Source organism: Sinohyriopsis cumingii, chromosome 8 (assembly GCF_028554795.1).
Source record: "Sinohyriopsis cumingii isolate HCF-2022 chromosome 8, ASM2855479v2, whole genome shotgun sequence".
Classification (NCBI taxonomy): domain Eukaryota; kingdom Metazoa; phylum Mollusca; class Bivalvia; order Unionida; family Unionidae; genus Sinohyriopsis; species Sinohyriopsis cumingii.
In genome coordinates this window covers 107,553,195-107,578,384 of record NC_142968.1, presented here as the reverse complement: position 1 = coordinate 107,578,384, position 25,190 = coordinate 107,553,195, and the positions used below count along the sequence as shown (strand labels likewise).

The 25,190-nt window shown below is 36.7% G+C and overlaps 1 protein-coding gene across 1 annotated transcript; it reads left to right on the top strand.

Annotated features, from left to right (window-relative positions):
• The first annotated feature begins 4,066 nt into the window (after positions 1–4,066).
• Positions 4,067–4,669, top strand: LOC149794333 (uncharacterized). The gene has a single exon (XM_089969102.1). It carries the CDS (start codon positions 4,067–4,069, stop codon positions 4,667–4,669), a length of 603 nt encoding a protein of 200 aa, XP_089825228.1.
• The last annotated feature ends 20,521 nt before the right edge of the window (positions 4,670–25,190 follow it).

Genomic DNA, 25,190 nt, shown 5'->3' with positions numbered 1-25,190 from the left:
CATAACAATGATACTAACAGCTGCCTCGCTTGGCACTCAGCATTAAGAGGTTAGTGTTAGGAGAAGTCGGCCTGGTGTCAGGATAAGGTGACTGGGTGGGACATCATGCGACATGTCTGCGGTATGATGCTACAGTGCTATATTCTAAATAAATATCTGATATACCAATGCAGCCACTAGGCACCAGGCTGCATTCTATCCCAGAGAATTCTCTTCCTCTGTTTGGGTACACAAATGTTTTTTGGATTGTGAGAGTGAATGATTGTCGGTCTCAAATTAAGTGTTAATCATCATAAAGTTAACGCTTAACATTATGTCTTACTCAAGTAGGTACAACGTTCGTTTTTGAGGCAATGGACATTGGTCTGCGTAATTAGATGTGAGCGTTGCTCTTCGGGTGTATATGCTTGTTAGTACGTATGATGGTCATTAAGGCTACTGAATGGTAAGCAAGTGATGCAGGTCAGTAAGTGTAGATGAGATTCAATACATATATGCGCTAGTCAGAAAATGGTGCTGAGCATTGACAATGTGTATTGTTTGGTAAGCATTATTACAGATTAATAAATATGGATTCTGGTAAATAATATTTCATTTTACTTTTAGGGATTTTATTCATAAATTGTAATCCTGACCTACTGTATACACTGTTTCTTGTATTTTAGATATTTGATGATCGGTATGTTGCGTACCAGACATTAGGGATATTATTTATTGCTATAGTACTGAGGAATATGTTCCTTCTAAAGAAAGAAATAAAGAATGTCACACTAGTAAGCTCTGTATAGAGGAATTCTCAAAGCTTATCAAACCAGAGAAAAATAACGTCCAAAAACTGGAACAACCACAGAAAAATACCGTATATCGATATTTTTCTGCTTTCAGAAAGGGTTTCAGCTGTCAAACTACCCAAGATGATCTACTAGATTACTTAAATCTAGCTCTAAACCGAGCTATTTATTTTAATGTCTTTATCAAACATACGTGACTTGTTACCGCATGCATTCCTTCTATGCAAATAAATTAACATTCTGATTTGACGTCCTCACTGTATAAAAATCGGAAACAAAACTAGTTCATTGAGAAGGATGTATAACGGAATAACTCAGGGTTCAATTCTCTGATCCATGCAAACTTGCATAAATGACATCTTTTTTATAATTACACTAACACATATAACATGGTGATGAACCCACATTCCCATGCTGACCACAAAGTTAATATTATTAAGTCTACATTGGAAACTGACTTCACAAAGAGTATGGAAATTGAAATGAAAATACATGCTAGTAAGTTCCAAACTACTGTACTTGGAAATAAAACTAACGAGCATCATGAGACTTTCTCCACCGTCAGGATTAATATGAGATTATTATGAGATTATTATGAGATTTATATGAGATTAATATGAGATTAATATGAGATTTATATGAGATTAATATGTCTTGTGAAGATTATGTAAAACTCATGGGAGTTACATTTGACTTCATGCTGAACTTTAAAAAGCAAATAAATAACATTTGCCAAGAAGCATATAACAATTATGAGATTTGCCATGAAATATATAACAATTATGAGATTTGCCATGAAAGATATAACAATATACATATAACAATTTAATGGGTTCAATAAATTCAAAACACAATCGATTGGACAACTGATACTGTATCCTATAATATCATGGGAAAATCCTAACCTAGCGTATCAGTGGTTATACTAATATACTTTTCAAAAATAAATTCCATGAAAGAACCCAGAGATTTTGTCTTAAAAGAAATTTTTAAAGAACTTTCACAAAATAGTTACATTTGGAAAATGTAACAGATATCCACAGTGGAAGCGTTAAGTCCATGCCATTTGAAATTTTCACAATTTTAAACAATCATTGTCCAATATATTTAAATTATCTGCTAGTCCCAACAAAAAAATACTCTTGGATATATGTCCATTCTGATTAAGCATTTTATCACAAACGTCATACTTGAACATTTTCTCTCCAGTATGATTGCTCACATTCACCTTTATTTTCATTTTGAAACATTGTATCACAAACTTCACAATTAAATGGCTTTTTCCAGTATGTGTCCCCATGTAACTCTTCAAAGCAGAGCCCAATACAAATGCTCTCTCACAAATGAATCACTTGAACAGTTTATCTCCAGCATGTATCCGCTACCAAGATCCGTGGCTCAGACAACATCATCATCGATACATGGAACGTTAGGACACTGAGGGATGTGGGAAGGTTAAAAGAACTTACCCACGAGTTGGAGAGATACAACTGGAACATTATTGGTCTCTGCGAAGTCCGCTGAAAAAAAACTTTGCCGATATAACAACAGATTAAGGACATAAGCTCTACATCAGCGGAAGAGGGGACAAACACAACCATGGCGTTGGATTTCTTGTCCACAGGGGCAGTGAACAGCATTATGGGTTGCTACCCAGTCTCAAGCAGGATCATTACCATCCGCCTGAGGGACAATCCCTTCAACATCACAACCATACAGGCATATGCACCCACATCTACATATGATGACAACGAACTGTAGAAATTTTATAACCAACTGCAAGATGTCATTGACAACTCACCCAAGAAGGATATTATGTTTGTACAAAGAGACTGGAATTCAAAGGTTCGAGTTGATTCACAGACAAACTGGAAAAGCATAGGTCGACCCTTCTGCAATGCAGAAACAAATGACAGATGACTCGTGCTCTTGGTGTTTGCTGCCTAAAACAAACCTTTGCTAGCCAACACATTCGGTTCTCACAAAGCATCTAGAAGATGGACCTGGCACAGTCCAGATGGACAACATCACAACCAGATTAACTAAATCTTGGTGAAGAAGAAACAACGATTCTGCAGAGGACTGAATATAACCATAACACGAAGTTTTGCAGGGACAGATATTGGAAGCGACTATGATTTATTAATGACAACGTTTTACTACCACCTGAAAATGACATATAAAAAACCTAATCAATCAAGAATCAGATTTGACTTTGAAAAATTGAAAAAACTGAAAGATCCAAAGGTCGCAGAAGCCTTCCAATCAGTGATAGGTAAATTTGCACATTTGATAACCCTGAACAGCCAAGACACCGACCTAGAGTCCTTAACAACCACATTCAACACAGCTTGACTAGAACAGCTAGCGAGATCATTGACAAGTAACGTTGAACAAAGAAACATTGGGTCACAACAGATGTCCTTGAACTATGAGACAAAAGAAGAGAACTGAAAAAGAGAAAAAGATATCATAAAGGCGCTAGAAAATGCAGAGCGATAAACAATATGAACAGAAAAAGGCAAACGAATCCTCGATAGAAAGACAATTTTGCAAAATCGAAGACAGTCTGAGTAGAAATAAGAGCAAAATGGCATATCAACTGGTGAAAGATCTCACAGCCCATAAACAAGGGAAAACTATCAGCATCCAAGACAAATCAGGAAAACGCCTCACAGACGATTAAGAGATCCCGAAGGATAGGACAGAATACTACTCAGAATTGTACAATCATAAGACCCAAGGAGATCCAGCGGTACTAAATTGCCCTCAGGCAGAAGATATTGATGACAACCCCATTCTTCGTGAAGAAGTAAAAACTGCATTTAGGTCACTATAGATAGCATTAACAACATACCAGCAGAGCTCATTCAAAAAGCAACAACAATCTGCAACACGATATGGCAGACAGGATAATGGACCACCACACGGACTCAATGCGTGGTCATCGTGATCCCCAAGAAAGGAAACCTACAGCTATGGCAAAACTACAGAATCATCAGTTTGATCAGTCACCCGAGCAAAGTCATGCTAAAGATAACTCTGAACAGACTAAAGCCTCAAGCAGAGAACATTATTGCTGAATAGCATGCATGCTTCTGAGCAGGAAGGAGCGCCACAGAACAAATCTTCAATCGCAGACTCCTTTGCAAGAAATACCTTCAGCATCAGTAGAATATATACCACGTCTTTATAGATTTTAAAAAAAGACCTTTGATAGGGTATGGCATGCAGCCTTATGGGCACATATCAGGAAGTACAACATCAGCTCAAACATGGTGCAAGTTGCTGAGCACCTCTATGACAACGCCACCAGCACTGTCCTCGTCAATGACAGGAGAGGAGATTGGTTTCGAACAACAGTTGGAGTCAAACAGGGATGTGTACTGTCACCTACACTATTCAATATTTTCCTGGAAAGAATCATGACGGATGCCTTGGATGATCACAAAGGCACTGTCAACATAGTAAGAACAATCACCAACTCTGCAGATGGTATCGATGGTTTAGCAGGAAATGAAAAAGAACTGGCTGACATGGCTGAGCGCCTCGACACAACCTCCACAGCATACAGTATGGAGATTAGCACCGAAAAAAGGAAACTGATGCCAAACAACACCATTGACATCAGTTCAAAAATAAAGGTCAGTGCAAAGGAGCTGGAAAGAGTCACAATCTTCAAGTATATGGGATCAATTATCACAGATGAGGGCTCCAAACCAGAACTACGTTGCAGTATGGTCCGGAAAACAGCAATAACAAGGTTGAGACCAATATGGAAAGATATCAACATTGCTTTTGTTTCCAAAATAAGGCTCAAGCGCTCGATTGTCATCTCCATCTTTCTGCATGCTTGTGAAACATGGACACGCAGATAAGATCTACAAAGGATTCAAACCATCCAAATGCAATGTTACGGCAAGACCATGGGCATCTCATACATCGACCATGTAACCAATGAAAAAGTCCACAACAGGATCCAATGAGCCATCGGATGCTATGAAGACCGCTTCATCACTGTAAAAAAAGTGAAAACTGAAGTGCTACAGTTAGGTCTCAAAATCATCTGGACTGGCGAAATCAATCTCGCAATGCACAGTGAGCGGGCAGAAAAAGAGGCAGACAGAAAAAGGCTGGAAGACAACATTAAGAAGCGCAGGGAAAGATGGAAATAATTGTTTGTAAAGTCAACTGTAGTGCTGCAAAGACCTCTTGAGTTAAGGGAATGATGACGATGATAATGTTTCTGCGGATGCTCCTTTTCACGTCCATCCTGACTAAACATTTGATCTGAAACTTCACATTCCAATGGTTTCTCTCCATTAGGTATCTTCAGACGCTCTTTTATATGTCAATTTTGACTAAACATTTCGCTATTCTGTACCTAGCAGAAATTGGGTAATTTCATATTCAAGGTGCTTGTCATTTCGTACCCAAGGTAATGGTAAATTTGCATGTTGTGTAGATGGATGGATGGAAAGATACGTGTATAGATTAAGGCAAACAAAATTAACAAGAAGATTACACGAGCGATCAGTGTCATACAGAAACTACACGTTAATGAAGTAAAGGCAGTATATAAATGGAAAAAACAATTATGATAATAATAGGAAAATAGCTAAGGGATACTGCTATATGAATTATTCATGACCTTGTCATAGAACGTAGGCCCCAATTACACAATATTAAGATAGAGATCATACATCCTCAGCGTTTGTTTTTCCAATACACACCAGTTAAGCCACTATAAAATTTGCCATCAGAGAGTTAGATTCTTGCAACTGCAATCTCAAATAATACCAACTGTTCAAATTTCATAATTTTCCTGAAAATGTATAAATAAATTTAGTAAAAAATATAGAGAATTTCAATTATATCGCAAGGTTGTTATCTTCTTGTGATTGGTAAAATTGTCGAATACTTCTGCATATGTAGGGTATAATGCAGCTAACAGTCTACAGAACAATGGCTTGGCAGTCCTGCTAGTATGCCACAGTCAGCAGTTTGAGTACCAAGGGTCTATACCATTAAAAGCAGTCAACATTTGAAATTGTTTCAGCCACGCTAGTCATTACTGAATGAAACCAAGAAGAATGGCAATGTTCGCTTATTTGAGTGACTGCGAAAAACATAAGACCTTATTCAGTTATTTCAACTTAGCCGTTTTCCTTTTCTTTTTACAGGCAATGTGAATTTTCGTTAATTTGTTATACATAGATGCTATTACTCGGTGACCACACTATAATTGATTCTCAATGTTTGAGGATATTTTTGTGGCCAGGATATGCATTAATCACACAATTGTAAAGGTAGGGATAGTTTATTATAACAAAAATGAGACGGTGGTAATTAGAGAGGGAGTGGTAAATGTGACCATATGGTATATTTGACCGTGTGCAATAATGGATACAAATTTACCATTACCTTGGGTACGAAATGACAAGCACCTTGAATATGAAATTACCCAATTTCTGCTAGGTACAGAATAGCGAAATGTTTAGTCAAAATTGACATATAAAAGAGCGTCTGAAGATACCTAATGGAGAGAAACCATTGGAATGTGAAGTTTCAGATCAAATGTTTAGTCAGGATGGACGTGAAAAGGAGCATCCGCAGAAACATTATCATCGTCATCATTCCCTTAACTCAAGAGGTCTTTGCAGCACTACAGTTGACTTTACAAACAATTATTTCCATCTTTCCCTGCGCTTCTTAATGTTGTCTTCCAGCCTTTTTCTGTCTGCCTCTTTTTCTGCCCGCTCACTGTGCATTGCGAGATTGATTTCGCCAGTCCAGATGATTTTGAGACCTAACTGTAGCACTTCAGTTTTCACTTTTTTTACAGTGATGAAGCGGTCTTCATAGCATCCGATGGCTCATTGGATCCTGTTGTGGACTTTTTCATTGGTTACATGGTCGATGTATGAGATGCCCATGGTCTTGCCGTAACATTGCATTTGGATGGTTTGAATCCTTTGTAGATCTTATCTGCGTGTCCATGTTTCACAAGCATGCAGAAAGATGGAGATGACAATCGAGCGCTTGAGCCTTATTTTGGAAACAAAAGCAATGTTGATATCTTTCCATATTGGTCTCAACCTTGTTATTGCTGTTTTCCGGACCATACTGCAACGTAGTTCTGGTTTGGAGCCCTCATCTGTGATAATTGATCCCATATACTTGAAGATTGTGACTCTTTCCAGCTCCTTTGCACTGACCTTTATTTTTGAACTGATGTCAATGGTGTTGTTTGGCATCAGTTTCCTTTTTTCGGTGCTAATCTCCATACTGTATGCTGTGGAGGTTGTGTCGAGGCGCTCAGCCATGTCAGCCAGTTCTTTTTCATTTCCTGCTAAACCATCGATACCATCTGCAGAGTTGGTGATTGTTCTTACTATGTTGACAGTGCCTTTGTGATCATCCAAGGCATCCGTCATGATTCTTTCCAGGAAAATATTGAATAGTGTAGGTGACAGTACACATCCCTGTTTGACTCCAACTGTTGTTCGAAACCAATCTCCTCTCCTGTCATTGACGAGGACAGTGCTGGTGGCGTTGTCATAGAGGTGCTCAGCAACTTGCACCATGTTTGAGCTGATGTTGTACTTCCTGATATGTGCCCATAAGGCTGCATGCCATACCCTATCAAAGGTCTTTTTTTAAAATCTATAAAGACGTGGTATATATTCTACTGATGCTGAAGGTATTTCTTGCAAAGGAGTCTGCGATTGAAGATTTGTTCTGTGGCGCTCCTTCCTGCTCAGAAGCATGCATGCTATTCAGCAATAATGTTCTCTGCTTGAGGCTTTAGTCTGTTCAGAGTTATCTTTAGCATGACTTTGCTCGGGTGACTGATCAAACTGATGATTCTGTAGTTTTGCCATAGCTGTAGGTTTCCTTTCTTGGGGATCACGATGACCACGCATTGAGTCCATGTGGTGGTCCATTATCCTGTCTGCCATATCGTGTTGCAGATTGTTGTTGCTTTTTGAATGAGCTCTGCTGGTATGTTGTTAATGCTATCTATAGTGACCTAAATGCAGTTTTTACTTCTTCACGAAGAATGGGGTTGTCATCAATATCTTCTGCCTGAGGGCAATTTAGTACCGCTGGATCTCCTTGGGTCTTATGATTGTACAATTCTGAGTAGTATTCTGTCCTATCCTTCGGGATCTCTTAATCGTCTGTGAGGCGTTTTCCTGATTTGTCTTGGATGCTGATAGTTTTCCCTTGTTTATGGGCTGTGAGATCTTTCACCAGTTGATATGCCATTTTGCTCTTATTTCTACTCAGACTGTCTTCGATTTTGCAAAATTGTCTTTCTATCGAGGATTCGTTTGCCTTTTTCTGTTCATATTGTTTATCGCTCTGCATTTTCTAGCGCCTTTATGATATCTTTTTCTCTTTTTCAGTTCTCTTCTTTTGTCTCATAGTTCAAGGACATCTGTTGTGACCCAATGTTTCTTTGTTCAACGTTACTTGTCAATGATCTCGCTAGCTGTTCTAGTCAAGCTGTGTTGAATGTGGTTGTTAAGGACTCTAGGTCGGTGTCTTGGCTGTTCAGGGTTATCAAATGTGCAAATTTACCTATCACTGATTGGAAGGCTTCTGCGACCTTTGGATCTTTCAGTTTTTTCAATTTTTCAAAGTCAAATCTGATTCTTGATTGATTAGGTTTTTTATATGTCATTTTCAGGTGGTAGTAAAACGTTGTCATTAATAAATCATAGTCGCTTCCAATATCTGTCCCTGCAAAACTTCGTGTTATGGTTATATTCAGTCCTCTGCAGAATCGTTGTTTCTTCTTCACCAAGATTTAGTTAATCTGGTTGTGATGTTGTCCATCTGGACTGTGCCAGGTCCATCTTCTAGATGCTTTGTGAGAACCGAATGTGTTGGCTAGCAAAGGTTTGTTTTAGGCAGCAAACACCAAGAGCACGAGTCATCTGTCATTTGTTTCTGCATTGCAGAAGGGTCGACCTATGCTTTTCCAGTTTGTCTGTGAATCAACTCGAACCTTTGAATTCCAGTCTCTTTGTACAAACATAATATCCTTCTTGGGTGAGTTGTCAATGACATCTTGCAGTTGGTTATAAAATTTCTACAGTTCGTTGTCATCATATGTAGATGTGGGTGCATATGCCTGTATGGTTGTGATGTTGAAGGGATTGTCCCTCAGGCGGATGGTAATGATCCTGCTTGAGACTGGGTAGCAACCCATAATGCTGTTCACTGCCCCTGTGGACAAGAAATCCAACGCCATGGTTGTGTTTGTCCCCTCTTCCGCTGATGTAGAGCTTATGTCCTTAATCTGTTGTTATATCGGCAAAGTTTTTTTTCAGCGGACTTCGCAGAGACCAATAATGTTCCAGTTGTATCTCTCCAACTCGTGGGTAAGTTCTTTTAACCTTCCCACATCCCTCAGTGTCCTAACGTTCCATGTATCGATGATGATGTTGTCTGAGCCACGGATCTTGGTAGCGGATACATGCTGGAGATAAACTGTTCAAGTGATTCATTTGTGAGAGAGCATTTGTATTGGGCTCTGCTTTGAAGAGTTACATGGGGACACATACTGGAAAAAGCCATTTAATTGTGAAGTTTGTGATACAATGTTTCAAAATGAAAATAAAGGTGAATGTGAGCAATCATACTGGAGAGAAAATGTTCAAGTATGACGTTTGTGATAAAATGCTTAATCAGAATGGACATATATCCAAGAGTATTTTTTTGTTGGGACTAGCAGATAATTTAAATATATTGGACAATGATTGTTTAAAATTGTGAAAATTTCAAATGGCATGGACTTAACGCTTCCACTGTGGATATCTGTTACATTTTCCAAATGTAACTATTTTGTGAAAGTTCTTTAAAAATTTCTTTTAAGACAAAATCTCTGGGTTCTTTCATGGAATTTATTTTTGAAAAGTATATTAGTATAACCACTGATACGCTAGGTTAGGATTTTCCCATGATATTATAGGATACAGTATCAGTTGTCCAATCGATTGTGTTTTGAATTTATTGAACCCATTAAATTGTTATATGTATATTGTTATATCTTTCATGGCAAATCTCATAATTGTTATATATTTCATGGCAAATCTCATAATTGTTATATGCTTCTTGGCAAATGTTATTTATTTGCTTTTTAAAGTTCAGCATGAAGTCAAATGTAACTCCCATGAGTTTTACATAATCTTCACAAGACATATTAATCTCATATAAATCTCATATTAATCTCATATTAATCTCATATAAATCTCATAATAATCTCATAATAATCTCATATTAATCCTGACGGTGGAGAAAGTCTCATGATGCTCGTTAGTTTTATTTCCAAGTACAGTAGTTTGGAACTTACTAGCATGTATTTTCATTTCAATTTCCATACTCTTTGTGAAGTCAGTTTCCAATGTAGACTTAATAATATTAACTTTGTGGTCAGCATGGGAATGTGGGTTCATCACCATGTTATATGTGTTAGTGTAATTATAAAAAAGATGTCATTTATGCAAGTTTGCATGGATCAGAGAATTGAACCCTGAGTTATTCCGTTATACATCCTTCTCAATGAACTAGTTTTGTTTCCGATTTTTATACAGTGAGGACGTCAAATCAGAATGTTAATTTATTTGCATAGAAGGAATGCATGCGGTAACAAGTCACGTATGTTTGATAAAGACATTAAAATAAATAGCTCGGTTTAGAGCTAGATTTAAGTAATCTAGTAGATCATCTTGGGTAGTTTGACAGCTGAAACCCTTTCTGAAAGCAGAAAAATATCGATATACGGTATTTTTCTGTGGTTGTTCCAGTTTTTGGACGTTATTTTTCTCTGGTTTGATAAGCTTTGAGAATTCCTCTATACAGAGCTTACTAGTGTGACATTCTTTATTTCTTTCTTTAGAAGGAACATATTCCTCAGTACTATAGCAATAAATAATATCCCTAATGTCTGGTACGCAACATACCGATCATCAAATATCTAAAATACAAGAAACAGTGTATACAGTAGGTCAGGATTACAATTTATGAATAAAATCCCTAAAAGTAAAATGAAATATTATTTACCAGAATCCATATTTATTAATCTGTAATAATGCTTACCAAACAATACACATTGTCAATGCTCAGCACCATTTTCTGACTAGCGCATATATGTATTGAATCTCATCTACACTTACTGACCTGCATCACTTGCTTACCATTCAGTAGCCTTAATGACCATCATACGTACTAACAAGCATATACACCCGAAGAGCAACGCTCACATCTAATTACGCAGACCAATGTCCATTGCCTCAAAAACGAACGTCGTACCTACTTGAGTAAGACATAATGTTAAGCGTTAACTTTATGATGATTAACACTTAATTTGAGACCGACAATCATTCACTCTCACAATCCAAAAAACATTTGTGTACCCAAACAGAGGAAGAGAATTCTCTGGGATAGAATGCAGCCTGGTGCCTAGTGGCTGCATTGGTATATCAGATATTTATTTAGAATATAGCACTGTAGCATCATACCGCAGACATGTCGCATGATGTCCCACCCAGTCACCTTATCCTGACACCAGGCCGACTTCTCCTAACACTAACCTCTTAATGCTGAGTGCCAAGCGAGGCAGCTGTTAGTATCATTGTTATGTCTTTGATATGATTCGGCCGGAGTTCGAACCTACGACCTCCCGCACCCGAGTTGTACCCTCGGAGCAGTATATTATTATTGAAAGTACTTATGATTGTTGGAGCCAGAATGAAATACAGTTTGATACCTTCAAACATTCGCCCAATACCTCGACCTTGAATATGAAGGACAATCTCATTTGGGTTAACATTTTCCTCTCTTGTTCAGGCAGATGTTTGAGCCGGACCGCTCCGGTGGCCTAGTTGTTAGAACGTCAGGCTCGGATGCGAGAGGTCGTGGGTTCGATCACCGGCCGAGTCATACCAAAGACTTACAAAAATGGTACTAGCAGTTGCCTTGGTTGGCGCTCAGCATTAAGAGGCTAGTGTTAGGACTGGTCGGCCTGGTGTCAGGATAATGTGACTGGGTGGGACATAGTGCCACGTTCTCGGCATGATGCCCCAGTGCTAGACATCACTATAAACTGCCACACTACAGACATCGTAGCGACATGAATGAAAAATTGTTAAAAGCTACGTTAAAATTCCAAATCACCCCCCCCCACACACACAGACATGTTTGAGCCATGCAATGGGTGTATAAACTTATCAAGAAATGCCTCACAATACAGATGTAGTGCTAAATGCACATGAAACGGGAAATTCACAAAAGTTTCTATCTTGTTAAATTCTTAAAATTCAATTGTTCTGACAAAAAAGGTTGTGTCAGAGACTAGTTTCAGTACGTCCATTTAGATGTATCGACAGTATATTTTGCATTATATTGTTTATTAAAATAATTTCCGGTTTCTGTGTGTGGGAAATATTCATGACAAGGAAGCGGTTGCCGATTGTGTCTTAATTGTAATGTTTATAGTACAACATGTTATGCTACTAATTGGGCGTATTCCTAATTTGATAAATGCTAATATTTGAAAAGTCTACAGTGTTAGCGATTATCAATATGATACGTATGTCTGTTTGGCATTTATTCAATTGATTTACCTATATACATATAAGCACTTCATAATATAGCCTTTAATTATCAAATAAATCCTTCATAATTAATGGTTTACATATGGAAATATAGAAGCAGAAAGAGATCACACCTACTTATCAAAAGTGTTTTTAAAGTAATGATGGGCTTGTTAACACACACACACACACACACACACACACTAATTTGATGGCATCTCTTGCGTTGTTAAATCCTACAAAGGATAGCATTAAACTTGTTTCTGATACCACACCCTACAACAATAATCGAAGTAAAATAAGGAAACTTTTACCCATTGTAGCTTTCTGACTAATTGTTATTTCGTCAGTCGTTAATTTAATTAATTTTTATCATGCCAATGATAGTAAATTTATTCTCTTTATTTCAAGGCTGTATATAAGGGAAGATCCCAGTTGGATAACAGCGGTGAAAATGCAACTATTTTGTGGAAATTTTGCATACGCTATCAGAGGAACAAAGAAGTCGACTAAGATAATGATGATGATCATATAAAATAAATTAAATTTTGTAATATATAATTTATTTGTAATTTTAATTCTTTCATTTTACAAGAGAAGAATCAAATTATATTTGCTTTCATTGCAAACATGTCTGCGAGATAAAAGTATATCTTAATATTTTCAAAACTTAAAATGCGTTTTTTTTAATTAGAAATCATCAAATCTATTTTACTCTACATTCTTATCTCTGTTTGCTATTTTTGATCATCCGCTTAATACAACAGGAAATTCATTGTCTCGATGTCATACTCGTATCTTTTTCTCAATTATATTGACTGAAAACAAGTTTACATATATTATATAATTAAGCACGACTTATCGAAACCTTTTTCATGTGTTTCACACCAATCATACTCAGGCATAGCCTAATTAATACGATGGATTACAACATCAGTCACAGTAATGACAAACATATACAAGTTCATAATATAGGCTGAACACTATCGATAAACACAACTTCATCATCCACGGTAGACCTAAGCTGCTTCCGGTTCAGACAGTCTCATATAAAATACAGTGCTTCAGATTTAGCGCACAATCAGTGGCGTCACTAGGGTTGGTGCCACCCACTGCAGTAACTCATGGCATCATCCCATGGACCTCCTTCCTGCACAAAAATTCAAACAATTTATAGACTGTCATTTTGGTGTCGCCCCCTCGTATGGTGTCACCTGGTGCGGTCCGCACCTACCCCCCCAACCCCCACCCCCAACTGACGCCACTGCGTACAATCAGAATTGGGCTTCATTGAATGAGTGACATCAAGGTGCCGATTTAGCCTCAACCTCCATTAGGATTAAATAGAAACGTGTCTCGAAAGGGCTTTTGCAAGAAGTGTTGGCGTGCCGAAACATCTAAGAAGATGAGTAGAAACAGGTCCTGCCCTAGAGCAAGGCGAAAGAAGCAACCGCCATGGGCCCTGCGCTTTCAGAAAATGCATTTATTTTTCTTAGGGTCCCGCTAATTGCTTTTGCTGCGTTGGGTCCAGCACATCCTAGGGCCGGGCCTGAGTAGACACATTTCTACAAGTGAATTTCGATATCTAACTGTGCCATTCCATATGCGATCATGACGAAATTTAGTTAAGGATTATTTTTGTTAATGCCCAGGTTGAGGTCACACACAGGCTCTTGTTTTCTATGTCACAATGGCAGGAATAGCAGTCAAAAAGATATACTTAATTGGCAATACCGACAGTTCTTATTTAATATCAGTTATGGTATAACGTGTCAGGGGGGAATGCTAAAAGACTGAGTGTAACTGCCTGAGGATAAATCGCAATATGCTTTACGTACAGCTTCGTCGTATCGATGGTACTTCCCCCCTCTCAAATTATATCACTGCAATAGCACAATTAGCATATGTCTGGGACACACACACACACACACACACAAATATATATATTGTCACGTTATAAGTAAGGAACATAAGCCAGATTGCAACATGTATATGCTAGACCCTGAGGCTAATTGGTCGCTTCATAAATGTTGCGAGTGTACGCCGACATCAAAAGACTGGAGGAAGCCAGTTGTGTATAACATGGTCATATGAACCTGTTACTGGCGCCTTTTTCGGCAGCGTGCGATTCACAGGTAAGTGGCAGAAATTGCCGGTGTTGGCTCAAAGGAAATTAAGTGAGGGTCGCAAATCTACCCTTGATAGACTGCCGGTGGGGGGGGGGGCAATGTCTGCTAATTATATAGACCACGGGTGAATTGACATCCAGTCGGAATTGAGCAAGGCGTGACCACCATTGGAGTCGCAAGTTTAAATCTAGTATCTTGAAACTAAATGTCAGTAATCGCTAACCTATCTTGCGGGAATTACATAAGGGAGTTCTAAGCTGCTCCGACGTCATTCGAAATTTTCGGGAAACATTGTTATGGTGGCGCTATACAGTTTCGCATTTTGCATAGGGTTAGGAATTTAAAGAAAAAGAATGTCCCCGGCTTTCCTCACTGGTTATACTGGCTATTTAAAAAAGACCTTGTATATCTTAGGTATAATGCAAAGAACCTTTAATTCCCTTTATTTTGGTGTATGATTGATGGGTGTACTATGGGTTATAGAGTATACAGCTTGGCCTTACTTCAAATGTGCACCTTTCAAAAAAGTGCTAGCTCTACTTGGTCATTTTCACTTCCTGAACTTCAGAGGTCATTTGTATAAAAAAGAGCCGATAACTTTTTTTACATTTTATATATTTGGTAATTCATTCATTGCACTTTCAGAAGCTGGTATTGTCTAGTCTGGCAAAATTCATTTTCCCTATTTTAATAGCTGCTATGTATAGTGTACTTTAGACTAATTCAGACTGATTTTTTAACACAAGGGAGCAGTCATTTTAGTTAGCAGTGTGCTTAAATCATGTAAAATTTCCAAAAGTACAATATCCAAAAGAAATATCATCCACATTACATTAATGTAGCATAGAGGTATGCAAACATTCTCTCCACTGTGCATGTTTTAACTGCGAACTACTTCACCTTACATACGTCACTCTCTCAAAAGTACTTATTATCTGGTGAGCGCCACCTATTCTGGGAATTACAATGGAGCTTCGGAAAACTCAGTGACTTATTTGCTCGATTGTCGCAATCTATTACGGCAAGGTAATTGTACTTTAATTATGTGCAGTATGTATACTTCATTACTAGAATCGTTAGTACTGAGAATGACCATTTGTAGGGTTTGATTCATTTGTATTGTTTTAATTGCATATTTTGAGATATGAGCAATGTTTATGTAAAGAATTAATATTGTAATTCGCTATTTGGTTAATTTGTAGTCACCTCGTGCATTTATTTATTCATGTGATATTCTAGATCTGCAAATGTTGAATTGAATTATAACTTTATATAATAGGTGCAGTGTGCAGTATTAGTTAATATAAGTATTTGACTATTTCTGTATACTTTGTAGGAGTATAATGTGTAAGGATATATCAGCGCATGGATATGTGGATATCTGTGTACACTTTGTAGAAGTGTAATGTACAGAAATGCGTCTGATTATGTGATATTGTTCTGCATAATAAGATTGAGAATCTATATATACCGATGTGATGAAATCTATCGATATCTGTATGATAAGCAGTTGATACCGTGTATACCATACCAAAAAGTATGGGTATTTCGATGTGCACGAATGCGTGACCAAAGAAGGTAATGGCTTATCTGATGATAGATTGTTGTTTAGTGTGAGACTAGATAGAGGAATATACTAATGTCCTTGTGTGTGTTCGGACAGGAAGCTTTTAGGGACCGGAGGAACAGTAGGAGACAGAGAAGGGAAATACCCTGGCACAGTTGGTCCCGAGTCTCTGGGAGACAAGAAAAGGAGAGAACGGAAGTGGAGGAAGTGAAGGGTGAAGGACGTGGTTGTTGGACTGAAGGTGTACTGGGTACAAGTCAAGAAATACGACAGAATATGAGATGAGTAGAAACACAGGACAGGAGGAAAATCTATCACACTAAGTCAGATGATGAAATAGGCCGTCCCTTGGTCGGGTGAAAGACGAGTGATAGGGTTTTGAATATTGATTTCATTTGAGGAAGGATTATATGTAATTGAATGGCATTAAATTGTTGTTTATTTGAATTTCACCTTGATGTATTCAGTAATTTAACTGTCGGTATCGCTGACTGGGGGCTCGGAGCTTTGTATCTCTATCACTACTTCAATTTCTAGCAAAAACGAGCCAGGGTGGGTCTTCTGTAATAATTAAATATAATACTGGGAGCACCCCACCCCATCCTAAGGTAGTCAGCGATGAGTCCCCTATATATATATATATATATATATATATATATGAATCGTAAAATAAAATTGCTTCTACGTATTGAATGCCCACTTGTTACACACACACACACACACACACACAGAGCATAATATAGAGCTATTCCAACTCTCCTACAAGAAAACGGAAAATAAATATTACTGAAATTGGCTGACAGGAAGAAAATGTAGGATTGCTAGGTTTAAACGTACCCGCTTATATCACATTTTGTTAGATGACACAATTCAAGAATGTAATAAGCCAAATATTTTAGATCGGTATACAACCTTGAAAAAATTGCCCCTATCATTATGTCTACATCATCGAAATGCCTGTCGTTATACATATCAAAGATAGTTTGCCTATTACATTCTGAACTCATATCAGATGTTGAAAAAGAAATGTGGCATATTCCGACAGATTAGACCCTGTGGCCTATTGACTTACCTGCTAACCGGTTCCCATAATTTGTTTAATTGTTTTAGTTTCATACTTGTCAGAATAACAGGTTTGTTTCAAATTGTCACGAGTAAAATAGAGCTTCTTATATTTAGAAGGAGTCAATCTTCTTCCCTCCGCCAACACCAATTTTGAGAGGTATTCCGAGTCGCCGCTGTGAACTGTCGGGACGAAGACAGAAAATAAATGTTGCTAAAGGTAGTCAAGAAGAAGAAAATGCAGCTTTGGCTAATTCAAGTCTATCTGAATAAATCACGTTTTGTTACATCTGATAAGATTCAAGAATATGCTAAACGAAATATCGTAGATGGGTATGACAATAAAAAAGAAACCCTGGCCATTTTTCCCCACGTTATTAAAATGCATTTAAATTGCTCTGTCGATATACCGATTTAAGATGTTTTTGCTAATATATCCTCAGATCGTATCAGATGTTCTTTGTACGGAATTTGTTTTGAGTAGACAGTACATTGGTTACTTCTGGTTTCGTATAATCGGAAGGAAAATGACAAAAGCTTGCTAGTACTACTGGTAGCGCACGATATGATAGACAATGCCTGACAAAAGGCGGAGCAAATGGATCAGTTGCACATGAGACACCGTCAAGTGGGCGCCCCGCAAAGTAGTACAGAGTTATTTATTTATTTTACTTTTTAAATTATTTTTTATTATGTCTTTTCGGGAAATGAGGATTTAAAATATTCTTTAGGGCTAACAAAATCGTTAATCTGACTTCAACGATTGTGTTACATATGCATAAAAATGACCTCAACGATGCTAGTACCTACCCATTAAAATGGCCTCTACGATGGTAGTACCTGCCCATTAAAATGGCCTCTACGATGGTAGTACCTGCCCATTAAAATGGCCTCTACGATGGTAGTACCTGCCCATTAAAATGGCCTCTACGATGGTAGTACCTACGCATTTAAATGGCCTTTCGATTGCATGAAATTGTCTCAACGACTGTATTACCTACGCATGAAAACGACAGCAATGAACTCATCGGTTGTATTACCGATGCATGGAAGTGACCTCAGTGATTGTATTAACTATGTATGAAAATGACCTCAACGACTGTACTTACTATGTATGAAAATGTCCTCAACGACTGTACTTACTATGTATGAAAATGACCTCAACGACTGTACTTACTATGTATGAAAATGACCTCAACGAGTGTACTTACTATGTATGAAAATGTCCTCAACGACTGTACTTACCATGTATGAAAATGTCCTCAACGACTGTACTTACTATGTATGAAAATGTCCTCAACGAATGTACTTACTATGTATGAAAATGTCCTCAACGAGTGTACTTACTATGTATGAAAATGTCCTCAACGACTGCACTTACCATGTATGAAAATGTCCTCAACGACTGTACTTACTATGTATGAAAATGTCCTCAACGACTGTACTTACTATGTATGAAAATGACCTCAACGACTGTACTTACTATGTATGAAAATGACCTCAACGAGTGTACTTACTATGTATGAAAATGTCCTCAACGACTGTACTTACCATGTATGAAAATGTCCTCAACGACTGTACTTACTATGTATGAAAATGTCCTTAACGACTGTACTTACTATGTATGAAAATGACCTCAACGACTGTACTTACTATGTATGAAAATGTCCTCAACGAGTGTACTTACTATGTATGAAAATGTCCTCAACGAGTGTACTTACCATGTATGAAAATGTCCTCAACGACTGTACTTACTATGTATGAAAATGTCCTCAACGAATGTACTTACTATGTATGAAAATGTCCTCAACGAATGTGTTTACTATGTATGAAAATGTTCTCAACGACTGTACTTACTATGTATGAAAATGACCTCAATGACTGTTTTACCTATGCATCAAAATGACCGTAACGACTGCATTGCCTATTCATGAAAATGACCTCAAAGATTGTTTTACCTTTGTATGAAAATGACCTCAACGATTGTATTATCTATGCATGAAAAAGACCTCGGCGATTGTATTACCAACGCATGAAAATGGTCTCAACGACTGTATTACCTACGTATGAAAATGACCTCATTGATTGTATTACTTATGCATGAAATGATATAAACGACTGTATTACCTATGCATGAACATAAGATGCTATTTAGTTAACAGTTGGCTATTCTTGATACAGAATATATGTTAGGTTGGACATTAGCGGTGTATAAATCACTTTACAACAATCGAAGTCATGACATGAAGTGAACATATGTCACAAAGTTCCTGTATGCCATTGTTTACATGATAAAGAAACATACAGACTCAGCAAATCTCACCTCAATATTTGAAACTACGCCGTTTATGATAGGCAATGCGATTGTGAACATGATATATTTAAAAATAATGTGAGGAAATGGAGTGTCCTGAAATTAGTGATTTTTTTTCTTCTTCAATCGACACTGTAGTACCTGATGTTATTTATTAGTTTTAATACTTAATTAAATAGGCTATATTACTTAGCGATGTAAAATACATTCCACGACTCTAGTGCAGTCTATGTATGATTATCCAGCACATGTTCTTGTAACAAGTTGCAGTTTTCCATAATAAGTTTCTTTGGAGCAATTCAGTTTTCACATAACATTTATTAAACTATATTCTTCAAGTACCTTTTTTTTCTAGAGTCAGCCATCTTTATATGCTCGAAGTCATATAAGCCCATTACTCATACATTTTTGTAATTACCTTTTCAAACTGAACGCTGATGAGTAAAACATGTAAAAACAATATGTATGACCCTGTGTATACGTATTTATCAGGACACATAAGTGGTGACTAAAACTAAACTGGAGGTCACTATAAATATTGTTTATAGCCATCTGTACAATGAAATTATTACATGCTACGATCTCTACTTAGCGGTATAATTATTTACAACAAAATATACGTAAATGGTGATTATTACGGTCATATCAGTATGGAAAATGTAGTTATTACGGGTTAATATCTGTATTAATTGGAAAGAAGTAAAGGAGAAAACACATATTCTTCCGACTTGGAATCGAACCAAGTACGTTTATGTTTGTAAGTCGTCATTTGGACCACGAAACAGTTTACGCTAAATGCACCAGTATATGGTCTATACAAAGTTTGTTGTACTATTTATCGGCCACTATAATTTTCTTCTGTTAAATAATTTTGATGATCAGCATGCTATATCGGATATGGTTTTCTACTTGTTTGCAAATTAATTTAAATAATCTTTTCAAGTTTGTTTCTTGACTAATCAATCACATTTCAAATTATAATGATTTTTAAACCAGCACCTAGAGAATTAAAGCCACAGTTACCGAACTAAACGTTACTTCTCTTGCTGTATTTTTGTTTCTCGCAGAGAAACAAAATGTGCTTAATCCTGAATGTTGTTGTGCATTCAGCCATTCAAATTGTACTGCATATAGTCTTGACAAAGATATATTAGTTAACATTCTTTTAATAGCTGTAAATAATCTTCTATGTTGTTTTCTTTATGTACACGCACGAAAATAATAATAATGGAAAACAGGACACAAATGACTACACCACAAAGGTAAAAATTTGCACTGTAATAAATATTTACTTGAAAAATCAAAAGCATGCCTGTTAAAACAATCACAATATTCGTCTGATGACAAATGAAGAACTTATTGTGTGACAGTTTCTTTATAATTCATTCCAGTTGAGGAAATTCGATGTAATAGGTCTTGAAGAAATAAAAATATATTGAATGTATCAGGTCACATTTCATCTTATAAGGAACGTGTATTGGGGACACTTGAACCCAAATTCAAAATGAGGAAGATTGAGTGTTGACACTTCAATTCAAGTTCAAATAAGGAAGGTGCAGTTTTGACCCTTCATCTTATAAGGAACGTGTATTGGGGATACTTCAACCCGAATTCAAAATGAGGAAGATTGAGTGTTGACACTTCGATTGAAGTTCAAATAAGGAAGGTGTAGTGTTGACACTTCATCTTATAAGGAACGTGTATTGGGGACACTTCAACCCAAATTCAAAATGAGGAAGATTGAGTGTTGACACCTCAATTCAAGTTCAAAAAAGGAAGGTGTAGAGCTGACACTTTATCTTATAACAAACGTGTACTGAGGACACTTCATCTTATAAGGAACGTGTATTGGGGACACTTCATCTTATAAGGAACGTGTATTGGGGACACTTCATCTTATAAGGAACGTGTATTGGGGACACTTGAACCCAAATTCAAAATGAGGAAGATTGAGTGTTGACACTTCGATTGAAGTTCAAATAAGGAAGGTGTAGTGTTGACACTTCATCTTATAAGGAACGTGTATTGGGGACACTTCAACCCAAATTCAAAATGAGGAAGATTGAGTGTTGACACCTCAATTCAAGTTCAAAAAAGGAAGGTGTAGAGCTGACACTTTATCTTATAACAAACGTGTACTGAGGACACTTCATCTTATAAGGAACGTGTATTGGGGACACTTCATCTTATAAGGAACGTGTATTGGGGACACTTCAACCCGAATTCAAATTGAGGAAGATGGAGTGTTGACACATTAATCCAAGTTCAAATAAGGAAGGTGTAGTATTGACCCTTCAATCCAAGTCCAAATAAGGAACGTGTAGTGTTGTAATTGTTGAATGTTCTCTTTATCTTATATTTTTCATGTAGACTTCAAACTCGAGGTCAAGTAAAATAAAAATCATCACACATTGACATCAACACTAAACGTTATTTTTTTTACACCGTATCTTTTTAGGATAAGATCTGGATCTCCGTGTTCAAAATGAGCAGATTAAATGAAAACAAATAATATTTTTCAACTATTTTACTGTAATTTATTCTCAGTTAATTGCCAGGTATGAATTATAAGGCATTACAGATGACGTTTCATCTTCACACAGCTGTTCAAGATTACTCTGTACCTAATTTTATGTATAAATTATTGCCGGTCACATGCCTATTCTGTCAATTGTTGTCATAATACATAGAAAAACTCCAAACTAAAAAACGCACATTTTCCTTGACTATAAGAAATAAATCCAAAATGACAAGAAAACTAGTTATCGTTTAAGTTTAGATGGGAGTGGGGGGTACACAAGAAAAATTTTTTTAAGGTAATTTTCCTCATTGAAAGAATTTTTGCCTTAAATATCATACAAAATACGGTATTAGGTTTTGTTAACAAGATCTACAAACATGTATGGGATGTGGTTGCAAATATATATTAGGAAACTCTTCAATTAAATCGGGCATCGGAAAAAAATGTCAATGATTTTAAAGACACTGCTTCGACAAATGTTCACACCTGCAGAGCTGGTGTGCCATTCAATATTGATACCTCTGGCAAAACGAAAGTTTGGGAGACTGGAGTTAGGCCAGCTATTTATTTTGTACCTGAAATTGAAAAAAAAAAACCACAACAAAAACAACCACCCAGCGCCCAAAAATACCCCCCCCCCCAACAACAACTAACAGTGTGAATCATTACGTGAGTGATAATTTGAAAAAATGAAGAAAAAAGTATTGAAAAATTGAAAGTAGATTTTATTCGATATACTTCTGCTAAAAAACACATTTCTGAAAACATTTCCTGTTCTGTAAAGGGGTAGCTTCCCAGGACATAATATAGAGGGCATTGGTGAATTGGCAGGGTGCATTATATATAATTATATAATGACTTGCCGACATTTTTGTCAGTTTTGAATGGACCAGTGTGATTTAAAATACTCCAGTGAAAGGTTTAAGTTGTACACATTAGAAAAACATTGCAAATTTACATTTTCTTTTACTGACTTGATAGTCGTCTTAGATTAGTGTTACTTTCATATATCTGACATCATCGACACGTTCTTTTAAGCACGGAGAAATGACTAGTCTAGAAAATCGTCAAGCAAACTAATACAATAATCTTAGTAATGATAATAAGTCATTCGCTAAATGACTATAATACCAGAAATAAATATATAAAAGATATTTGTTTTAAATGTTTACTGTGGTCTCCATATTTTGCCTGTAGGTTATAGAAAACCCACGTGATCTACGCGTGCCATGCAGTTTATCAGCGTGTTCGCCATGTTTCCTACATGTACACATAAAATGTGTTCAAATGCTCCAAGTTTTTTCAGACCATGGTGGAATCATAAAAAAATGCAGTTTCTCTGTGATCTCCGAGATCTATTTATGGTCCGCATTATATGTAAGTAATCTCCATGATCACGTAGAAAGTATCCAATTACACTAATGAATTTTTTTTTTTTACCCGTGCCATGGAGAAATGATAGAAAAATGCAATTTCTTCGCAATCTCCATGATCTGTGTGCATGTCATGCTGTCTCTAGGTTTTCTCCACGAATACGAAAAAAATGTCCCAATACTGATTTTGCGTGGCGCCCTATTATGGGGAAATTATGGAAGTCACTGGAAACTGAGAAACGGGTAGTCAGAGCTAAAATCAGTCTGATTTTACCTTCCACCATAATGAAGAAACATGAAAGATCCATTCCAGACGTTTTCTCCATGTACAATTTAAGTATATTACTGATAATATAATGCATATATTTATGACGTTCTTCAATGTGGAAGGATATACTCTTCCGCTATGTTATGCAGAGAATATATTGCAATAACGTCTGTATAGTGGTTATTGTTTACCCTTGACTGGAAACATATTAATATTGTAGCAAGGATAGGGTATGTGCTATCTGTATTTACATCTGCGTGCATAGATGTATTAGATCTTAGTGATTAATTGTTTTTTTTTTTTAATACGGAGAATGGGTGTCAAAACTTAGTAATCAAACAAGTATTAGTCACAGATATAATGAACGGTATTCATTAAATTTTGTCATAGCACGGATTTGTTTCGTAAAATTACCCCTGTTTCTTAATATAACGAATTCATACAGACATAAATAATTCTGTATTGGATATGTCAGACGCCAATATAGTTCCACTCATTTTATTTTTTTACAGCCTACTAACAAATTAGTAAATCATTTGGAAGTAAAATTTAGACGTTACACCAGTCCCTTGCTGTATTTAGTTTTGTGGGACGTACATCAGACTAAAAGTCCACACACTACTAATTACAGTACAAGAGATTCAGAGGTAAGGTAAACTTATTCAGACCTGATCATGCTGCAGAAATAACTATGAAAATAAATGTGTTACCTACCAGCTTTAAAATAATGAAACATTCTGAAAATTGCACAATATAACAAAGAATTACAGCCATAAACGTTATCAATATTCTTTGGAGAGTACTCTTAGAATTCCCATGATTTTCCTGTATACTCTTTCCACAGTCGCAGTATTGTTCAATTATTCCGAAATTGTATGTCACCGTCATTTACCTATGTTACGCCACATGCATAAACCTGCAGATATCTGGCATGCTGCATGAACTGCTGCAGATATTTTGATTGAACGTTATTGGTCTATTGATCGACATTTAATTTATTGGCAGATTCGAAGAAACAAAACATTTATAATACAATATTCAGAAGGGTTCAAAGACCTCTTCTGTACTAATTGTTTTTGTTGTGTTATAGCTTCCCGTCAACCGGGATGACGTCACACCGCAACGTCAGTGGATGGCAGAATGTATGGAAACTTACAGATGAATTAAGCCCTAGAATTCAAATACTGAAAAAACAGTGTATCAATTCTTACAACAACAACAACGATATACTCGTAGACTGCTTATTAAAACTGGTCTTTGAGATTCAGTCCTTGTTCACTCGATCTATGATGGCTCACTTTATGTGACAAATATTGTTTGTTAAAACCATGCTTAACTAGTGTATGTTTGTGTTATCGCAGGCAAGTCATCTTTTATATTATGTGTACGGAAATTGTCACTGTAGCTACCTATTTCGTTCACCACAAAGGTTGTTTACCAATACAATCGAAACACCAGGCTCTTTATTTTCCTCAAGCTTTTGTTTGCTTCGAAAAGAAGGGAAATAAATCCTGATGACCTATTTATGACATGAATAGACAAAACTACAGATATGTTTT

What these genes read in the sequence shown, in the direction of transcription:
- LOC149794333 (XM_089969102.1), top strand. Translation starts at nt 4,067, where the DNA reads ATGGTGCAAGTTGCTGAGCACCTCTATGACAACGCCACCAGCACTGTC.